Raw genomic sequence first — 10152 nt, 5'->3', positions numbered from 1 at the left:
GTGAGATGCTGCATGCATTTTACTGGAGAGATACTGCATGCATTTTACTGGAGAGATACTGCATGCATTTTTATAACTGATAAGAGCATGGAAAACAGGGCTCACACATGAGTTTAATGGTGATTCAGTCGATGATGCTTAGAACTACCTCAATGAAATAAATTTTTCTGATGACTTTGGACTTTGAAACAATAATTATTCAGCCAGAAAATATAACACTCATTATGTGACAAAAGGCAATAATAATAATAATAATAATAATAATAATAATAATAATAATAATAATAATAATAAATAATAATAATAATAATAATAATAATTCATATATCAATAGGAATAGGTTATTGCTTAAATTATGCCATAATTCTGGGACAGCATAGTTGGAGATATTATTTATGAAATACAATTAATAAGTCCATATAATACATTATAATTCTAATTCACATTAGTATGCCCTTTGTTTCAAACAAGATTCTCAGTCTTACGGATTGTACTATAGGCTACAGTCTTTGTAAAAGCATCAATGGGTTTTATATATAAGATAGATTTCCACAGTAATAGTGGAGATAGGATGCCTCACAGCCAGGGAACATTTCATTAACATGCATTTCAATCCAGCTGTCTGTGTATTATTTCTTCCGAAATCTTAAAAAACAAATCGAATTATTTTATATTTTACTGTTTCTATGACCTCTCACCAAGGAGTGTGTGTGTGTGTGTGTGTGTGTGTGTGTGTGTGTGTGTGTGTGTGTGTGTGTGTGTGTGTGTGTGTGTGTGCGTGTGTGTGTGTGTGCGTATCTCAGAGATAATCCAGGTTAAAGTGGAATCACATAAAACAAACAGCTAGGTTTTGAATAAATACAATTAAACCAGAGGGGCTAAAGCAATGAAGTTAATTCTTTTTTATTTGTTAAGCGGAGCTCCCTCCTTCCCCCTCCCCTCCCTCCTTCTGGGCTGTCCTGTCACGCCTTCTCAACATGCTGAAGTGATCCCCAACAAGCTCTGATAAACACTCCATTCATTGCGCAGCAGCATCCCCGTAAGAAAGTAAAGAAACCATTAATCACCCCCCCCCCCAATATCCCAGAAATATTAACATGATAGCATGGTGACATACTAAAGCAAATACCACTTCATATTATTATAAATACAAAACCGGAGTTCTCAGTTTACACTTCTTGATGTACCTTGGTGACTTGCTTAAGATAATTCCCAGAATTCACAACTGCACTGCTGTATCCAGGGGGGAAGTGCATTTATGAAATACACGTTTTAATTAAAATTGGTTGCCATTGGTAATTGAAACCAATTATGGTAAAATACATATAATAATGCGACCGTGTTATTAGTCAAAACAATAGGCTACAGTTCTTTGTGAAACGATGTACTCATTGTATAGCCTAATCCAATGCAGGTCTACACTGCTTACACGGGATTTTAATATATTATAATTTAGGAACTAATCCAGGTTAATGTAAATACCAAGAAAGTTAAAGGGCAGTTCGCCGCTTAGTTCTTTTTTTTTCTTCTTTTTTTTTGTATTTGTTTTAATCTACTATATACACAGCTCCCAATGAATGTGGACACTCCTCGTCAGGAGAAATGTGCAAAAGGCAGTTTGAGAAGAAAAACAAAAAAACTTTTGCATTGTAACCACCACGCTCCCTTAAACTTTGTCTTACTCCTTTTTTGAACGCGGGGAGGGGGGGCTTTTTTCGAAGCAGTCTATTGATGACCTCACACTAGAATGTGGCTGAGAGGCGCTACGACGTTTCTCATTGGCCGCCCGTGTCCCAGCGGCACTTCAAAGCCTGAGAGGAGCTACAATTGTGGTGGAATGGGCGGAACAGATCATTGTATTGCGCACCTCTAAAAAAACACTGCTCTGATTTATAAATATAAAAAGATCCTCTGACGAGGGCACTTTTTTGTGATGGCAACTTCACTTCTAGGGGTGAGTCTAAGGATTTTCTTGCTGGTTTAATTAGTTGTTTTATTGTCCATTGGAGGGATAAAATAACCCCGGTCAGAGAAGGGCAGTCAGTCTCTTGATTATGTTTTAAGCAAGCGGGTCCAAAAAGAAAGGGGCCGTGTTGCTTTTAGGATAGCAACGACTTTAAGTGAATTTTATACCAACTGTCTACAGCCGGACCCGAGACCTGTTACTTTCCAAGAGAGAAAACTTAATTGTGACTTATTTTTGTTTTCCTATATTCTTCGAGTTGTACAGGTATGTTAACCCAGTTCAATTTGAAACAATAGCAAGTAGCGCAGTACAGGTTACATCTTGTGTTTTTAAGGAATGACAAAATAAGCAAAACATTTACTTTTTTATAGCGTATTTCTTCGTTCTTACAAGATGACTTTCTGTTTGTACTTGTGTGCGCGTTTAAACTAACTAAACGAGTGACCGCAGTCAGGCTCTAATATCTGTATGCTATTTTTGTATGTTATCGCTTAATCTGATTTACAGTTGTCTATCTACTGTTAAAAATTCAAATAAATTATCATTTCAACGTAATTTTCTAATTGCTTTTTTTATTTATTTACCAGGAAGAGCCGAGGTTAGGATCGACTCCATTAGCCATGTTAGCAGCTACCTGTAACAAGATCGGCAGTCCAAGCCTTTCGCCATCCTCTATTTCGGATAGTCCCTCATTTGGGAAAGGATTTCACCCCTGGAAAAGATCCACTGCAAGCAGTTGTAATTTGGGCTCCAGTCTCTCCGGTTTCGGGGCCTCTGGAGCGCCTCGGAACGGGTCCGGTCTGCCCGACTCGTTCGGATCAAACAGCTCTTCAGGATCTAGTGCCTTTTCCTTGACTTCAAGCAATTCGTCTAACTCTCCCTTTGCTAACGAGTACTCTGTTTTTCAGGCTTCTGTTTCAAATAGTTCGCAAGAGCCTAGCCACCAGCCTGTTTTTATTTCCAAGGTCCATACTTCAGTAGACAGCTTGCAAGGTATATATCCCAGGATGAGCGTGGCGCCGCACCCGTACGATTCCTGGTTCAAATCCTCCCACCCGGGCATACCTTCTGGAGACGTTGGTGCCACGGGCGCTTCTGCCTGGTGGGATGTGGGCGCAGGATGGATTGATGTGCAAAACCCCAACGGGGCAGCGCTACAGAGTTCCTTGCACTCCGGTGGACTCCAGACTTCCCTGCATTCTCCTTTGGGAAGCTACAACTCAGATTATTCTGGCTTGAGTCACTCTGCTTTCAGCACCAGCGCTTCTCCTCACCTCCTAACTACCGGTCAGCACCTGATGGACGGATTTAAACCTGTTTTGCCAGCTGCTTACCCAGACTCTAGCCCCTCGCCGTTAGTAGGTGCGGGGTGCACCATGTTGGCGGGAGGTCCCGCGTCTACTCTGGCTGGATCTCCGCGATCCTCAGCCCGCCGTTACTCAGGCAGAGCCACCTGTGATTGCCCGAACTGTCAAGAGGCAGAGAGACTGGGGCCAGCCGGGGCGAGCCTCCGAAGGAAAGGGCTGCACAGCTGCCATATTCCCGGCTGCGGGAAGGTGTACGGCAAAACGTCCCATCTCAAAGCACACTTGAGATGGCATACAGGAGAAAGACCTTTCGTCTGCAACTGGCTCTTTTGCGGAAAGCGATTCACGAGGTCTGACGAGCTCCAGCGGCACTTGCGCACCCACACCGGAGAGAAGAGGTTTGCATGCCCAGTCTGCAACAAACGATTCATGCGAAGCGACCACCTCAGCAAACATGTAAAAACCCATAGCGCTGGAGGAGGGGGGTCTGTCGGGTCAGGCTCCGGGTGCAGCGGGGGAAAAAAGGGAAGTGATACTGACAGCGAGCATAGTACCCCAGGCAGCCCACGCTGTCATTCACCAGACATGATACAAACCCCAGATTCGGTCCAGGCATCAGGAATGAACGGCCACAATAACTCCATTGAATAAATGGGAGAGACTAAATGAAAAATACTTGAATGACCCTTGTATAAAAAATGTACATATAGTAGAAAAGTAAGTGTTGTATTCACAGATAGACTGACAGATTTGAGGGGAAAAAAGTGCCACTAGTTTGTAATTTAGTCCCAGACATGTGGTGATGACAATAATAATAATAATAATAATAATAAAATAATAATAATAATAATAATAATAATAATAATAATAATAAAGCAACAGTTTGGAGGGCTCTTTAGCGAAGTAACACCGTGATAGATAAAGACGCTGATTATAAGCAAAAATACAGCTTATGTTTGTTTAGGTTAAAATTCTACATTTATTCACTGCTTTATAACTTAAAACAACAAGTGGTTAGTGTAAAAAATAGACCGAGAAAAACCCTACAGTGGGCAAAGACACCCGTTGATTAAGTATGTCAATGGCATGGTCTTGTTAGTAAAACTTTTTAAAAATATATAACCATTTTATTAAAAAGTAAACAGAAAATTGCAGAGTGCATTGTAATGTTATTCACATATGATACAAAATAAGTGTGCTGATTTGTCCTTACTTACAGTTCATTTCATAGCCTAACAAGTGATATATTTGTTAAAGAGTATGTGTCCTTATTTCCCGTACTCACATTGGGTATAAACTCTTGTTTGGTTAATTACAACATATTGAACAACGATAAGTTTCTGCACCAAGAATGTAACACTGGAAAACGTTCTACAGTAGTGTATTATTAAACAGCACCAGTGTATTATTAAACAGCACCAGTGTAAAGGTGTGACATGTATGTGTCCAGGAGGCGATTTTTGTATTTTCTTGTAAATTGCGTCTAGTTAATGTTTGAAAATATATTGGGTACTTTTTTTTTTTTTTTTTTGTCAATAGCATTGACAAAGTTATTGGTGCAGTCCAAGAACTGTAATCTGGACTTCTATCTCGTTGTGCATATCAAGACCCACTTGGAGGGTTTATTTCTTGACTATAAGTTTAGAAACTATAAAAATGTAATAAGCAGATATATTTGGTAAATGTTGAATGGCATTTCTATTTAATTGAGCACGTGTCTACTTATTGAATATGAGGACATTCCGGATGTAGTTTGAGATTTCTCATATGTTTCATAACAATCGTGCTTTTAATATGAAGCTCTGATAATAAAGTCATATTGAATCTAAACAAGGTCTCGGATTATTTTCCTTCAATTATTTCCTAATTTCCTAATATTTGTAAATTACACGTTAAATGTCTTTAACAATTACAACAATTGAGCTATTATAGTAATGGCAATATATTTAGGATATATAATATAAATGACTTCTTCTTCTACTTCTAATAATAATAATAATAATAATAATAAATAATAATAATAATAATAATATAAATAATAATACATCCATTTAATAAGTGATATGTAGTATTTTGTCAGACAATTGTACTTTTTATTTTCAAACATTTCAGTAAAGTTTTAGCTCGAGCAAACATTTAGCGTCAAAAATAAATAAATGATACTAAAACAATTCCATCTTATAATGCACCAGCTGTGTTCGCTATTTATTGTATTTATTACCGTCTAAATTAACCAAACCAATTTGTATGTTAAATTCCAGCTATATCAATCTGAAGTAACTCGATAGCTCAACTGGCTTTGATTTTTTATTTAAGGGAGGGGTGCTAGTTTCAAAAGGTTTGTGCAAATCAAAGTAGAATTTCAAAGGCATGAATTTTCTTTGAAACAGTGGCAGGAAGGCATTTAAATATATTTACCTGTGATTGTAAATAAATAAATATATAAATACTCAAAGATCTGCCCGTAATCAGTAGGCCACGTATTTACTTTTATTGACTCGCTTCTGAAATAACTGTCACTAAATGGAACTGGCTTCCGAATCGACTTTAATAGAAGGTTCTGAATTGTATTGCTGTCTGTTAGCTCAAATGTACTACTTCGTAAAATAAACTATACCCCCTCAAACTCATTTCACTGTTGAAGGCACTGAGAGAGACTTCTGTAACCAAGACTTTGTCAAATAATTTGGTCAAGTGTCTTTTGGTATCATTACATTATTCCAATATTACATTTGTACCTGCAAAATAATATCAGTTCTGTCGAGCAAACAAAAGTAAGCAGCGATTAGCTATTGTATTTTACAATTGCTCTTTTTATGTTAAAATAATGAGGTTTAAAGTTGGTCTTTACTGTGTTACGCGGGGGGTAGTGTGTATATTTACCGCTAAATATAATGTTATAATGTCTGAAACTTTAAATTCAATAAAAAGCTATATAGCTCTACTATTTGGAGATTTTGTGAAGTAAACGATGTATTTATTATATACAAAGGAAGTTTGCTGAATCAGTTCTTACATGACAAGACATTCCGCAACACCTATTAGAGGAGGGTTTTATTCGTTTTAACACGTTTAATAACGAGAAGCCAATTAAATCACAGCAGCAGCAGTACAGCTAACCCTACACTTTCTGTAACCAGTGTATCATAGTTATTGTGAACCATTGAATGCATTTACTAATGTCTTCTTATCCTACACGACTGTACCGCAGAGCATCTGGGAAATTCAAGGAGGTTAATATTCACACTCGAAGATATTTAAAATAAGAGGTTGATTGTTTTTGTTAAATGTAACAAACTGCGCTGCTCCTAATTACATATTTCAAAGCGTGAATTAACTAACAATCTAAACATCCCTCGCTAAAATATATCGGTTCTACAAATTATGAAACAGAATCGAGGTAGCAAACTCCCCAGTGACCATGCAGTGGTCCAACAGTTAGACACTGTAATGTATTCACAGCTTGTTGAAGCATTCTGTCTCTACCGGTCTACAGGTGGCATCCGTTACTCACACGGATAAAGGTTGTGGCGGGTTCCCGAATACGGCGCTTTTCAGCTGCCTGTATAAGGTATGTCAAATCAAAAAAAATACGCTGAGGTTACGATAGTTTCAACCAGCAAACAGTCACTCAAACGGAATTAGAAAGCAGGAAAGTGTGCATATATATATATATAGATATATATATATATATATATAGATATATATAGATATATATATATATATAGATATATAGATATATAGATAGATAGATAGAAGCAAAATTGTATGAGTTAAGGTACAATTTTTGTATTTTTTTTATTGTTTTAAATGAAATGCTACAAGTTCATAATTTTTTGTTTTCTTCTACAGAAAGTACACACATATAATGTATATAATCTATACACTAATATAAGGAGTAATGCAGCGTAACAGATATTGTTTTTTATTGGTTACTTGTATACATTTTTCAGTTTACTATGTGTAGTAAATATATTGTTCACGGCCTAATTTACCGTGGTTTTACTGTATTTAACTATGAAAACGAGGCAGTGTGTCTGATCTAAATGTAGGTTTGTAAATGCAAACAAAAACATAATAATAATAATAATAATAATAATAATAATAATAATAATAATAATAATAATAATAATAATTTCAAACTATACGGTAGGAACCACATTGTGCTTTTTTTTTTTTTTTTTTTAAATTCATTGCTGTTTTTTACAAAATAATTAAAGAGTTTTTAACGAAATAAAGCTTTAATATTTTATCAACCGGTTGGCCACAAAATTTAAAATAAATTTTACCGCTACAAAAAGCATAATTTAAAGGGGTGTTCTTTTTTTTTTTTTTGTAATCCCTTTTATTAAAAGGGGGAAAATAAAACAGGAAGCCTACGTGTTAAAAGTTTGATATCAAATCAGATTAGACCCCCTACACCAGCAATGGCTTTATAGTGAAAAAAAAAAAAAAAAAAAAAAAAAAAAAAAAACAGAGACAACACAGATAATATGAGATAAACCATCACAAAAAAACTATGCACAGCCTAATTTACTACATTAACGTTAGTAACATACAATAAATAAATAAATAGATGCATATTATAGCTGCCGCATTTTACCTCGCTCCAGGTAAACAGATAAACAGCGCCCCCGTGTGTTATTGTCCAATATCAGAGGTTTATGCTATTTACATTTGTATTTCAAATAGTACAAAAGACACTCAGAGGAGCTTTGCGCTAACATATCAAAAATAATTTTTTTGTGTATGTTTGTTTGGTGTTCCTATGCATTGCATCTAACAATCTCAAATTTGTGTTTCATACCACCATTACTAATATGTTACATGTTGTTTAGTTTAAAAAATGCTACAAAACGTGATTAGGCTATTCTTACTTATTATTATAGTAGTATATACCATTTTAATATACCTACAAAAATAATTTATTATTGGAAAAACGCGTTCTTTTATTCAGTTTTTCTTGAATTATTTTCTAACTGTGAAATAGGAGGAAACCTGTCCACAATATAATTGTTTTTCCGCCGCACATTTAAATGAATGTAATAATTTACAATTTCGTGGGCACTGCCATGAATTGTAAGTATTAAACCACAAGGAAAAGACTGCACCCCTTGGGAATTTATATAGGTTGGAATATAAATTTAAATTCATTTTAGAAATCAAACTAGTTATTTTAAACAATAGTCTTCCAAACACTATTATGTTCAATATGATCTGTTTCGTTACATTGTTTTAGATGTTTAGGAGAATAAAACAAAAATTGAAATTGATTTAAAAAAAAAAAAAAAAAAAAAACGAAAAAAAAACCGATTACAGACCATAGATATTTTTTAAAAACATATTTATATATTTAACTATTTTTCATACTATAAATTACATATATTAGAGAAGGCAAGGGAGGCAAAATTCTCAAAATTTCAGTGAAAAAAATGAATTATATACTGTATATATAAATTGTTGTGTGACATTATAATAGAATAACGTTCAATAAAACAAAAACATTGTCTAAAATGCAAGAAAAACAAGACATTTCAACCAAAACCCTAGATTCAACATTCCTATAGTAACAAGAGTTCTGATTCCGCAGATATGGCAAATCTCAGTTACAAAGTCCTAACTGCTATAATCACACACAGTTCAGTAGTAGCAATGACAGATGATGTAGTGTGATAGTAGTATGTAGTACGTGGTACGTAGAAAATCGTGTGACTGTTTAGTCCCCATTAAACCAAATCGAAGCCAGCATTGTTGACATGCATTGGTTATGGGAGTTAGTTTTCCTCTCCACTTTTGTTGATTGGAAACACCTTTCAGCGTGCAACAGAAAAAAAAAAAATATCCAGTTCACTTAGCCATATTTTCCGGGTCGTTGTCTTGTTGGAAGATGAACTATCTGCCAGTCAGGCATATGTAAAGGGATTGGTATGTTTATTTCCTGTTTAGCTGCTGGCTGAATCAATTTTACTTATTGCCCATATATATATATATGACATATATATATAATATGGCTATATATATATATATATATATATATATATATATATATATATATATCATATATTATATATTTTTCCAAGGCAACTGCTAAATGGACTGGGGTTCTTTCCTGGTGTGGACTTCGATGTTATAGTAATGGGTGAATGGCACCCCCTGCTGGCTTTGTAAAATATCTCACAATGGGGAGAGATAACCATCTGATAAAATTGTTATAGAGGTAGGCGTGGGAGGATAAAACGGGCTAGGTTAGCGAGGAAAGAGAGCTGGGGTCAGAACACTGGAGAGCTAGAAGTACAGAAGTACCCTGCGACAATGTTGCTTGTCAAAAGAGAAGACACCCAGAAAGACCCCCTTATTTTTATAACAATGTATAGTAAAAAAAAAAAAAAAAAAAAAAAAAATCTGGAAGGCAGTTTTTTTTACAATAATGTTTATTTTTTAAAATTTTCCATTGATATTCAGAAAGCAAGAGTAGCATCCATAACTAATTTACAAAACTCAGTAGTCTTAAAAGTATATATTACAAGTCACATTAAATAAACAAAAGCACGTACAGAGAACCAGAGTGAAACAGGAAAGCTAGCCAAACGTGTGCTTTTGTGAAGTGGATTACAGGGACACATGTACATATGAACAAAATATACATAGCTAAATTACATCAATAAAAAAAAAAAAACAAAAAAAAAAAAACAGATAAACACAAATACACAAAAAACAAACAAAACTAAAGTTTAAAATCAGAGAAATACTAATCTTTTTTAGGAGGGAGTTGTAGTTTTTTTTTTTTTTAATAATAAAGGATTTCATGATAAATTATTTTGTAAAAAGGAAAAACAAAATGATAATGTTTACCATCCATAAATATATAAAAAGCTCAAT

The 10152-nt window shown here is 34.9% G+C and overlaps 1 protein-coding gene across 2 annotated transcripts; it reads left to right on the top strand.

Moving 5' to 3' along the window:
• The first annotated feature begins 1735 nt into the window (after nt 1–1735).
• LOC121315077 (transcription factor Sp8-like) lies at nt 1736–5101 on the top strand. 2 transcript variants are annotated; one of them, XM_041248977.1, is made up of 2 exons: nt 1736–1954; nt 2554–5101. In XM_041248977.1, exons 1-2 carry the CDS (start codon nt 1934–1936, stop codon nt 3922–3924), a joined length of 1392 nt encoding a protein of 463 aa, XP_041104911.1. In that variant the 5' UTR covers nt 1736–1933; the 3' UTR covers nt 3925–5101. The 2 variants fall into 2 exon arrangements, with proteins under 2 accessions (XP_041104911.1, XP_041104912.1); XM_041248978.1 differs by lacking the exon at nt 1736–1954 and adding an exon at nt 2021–2230.
• The last annotated feature ends 5051 nt before the right edge of the window (nt 5102–10152 follow it).

This window comes from Polyodon spathula, chromosome 4 (genome assembly GCF_017654505.1).
Source record: "Polyodon spathula isolate WHYD16114869_AA chromosome 4, ASM1765450v1, whole genome shotgun sequence".
In the NCBI taxonomy this organism is placed as follows: Eukaryota; Metazoa; Chordata; class Actinopteri; order Acipenseriformes; family Polyodontidae; genus Polyodon; species Polyodon spathula.
The sequence above is the reverse complement of the archived record's forward strand: the minus strand, read 5'-3'. Positions and strand labels throughout refer to the sequence as shown.

What these genes read in the sequence shown, in the direction of transcription:
- LOC121315077 (XM_041248977.1), top strand. Translation starts at nt 1,934, where the DNA reads ATGGCAACTTCACTTCTAGGG. An exon ending in TGGCAACTTCACTTCTAGGG is followed by an intron (nt 1,955 to 2,553) that starts GTGAGTCTAAGG and finishes TTTATTTACCAG; the next exon opens with GAAGAGCCGAGGTTAGGATC.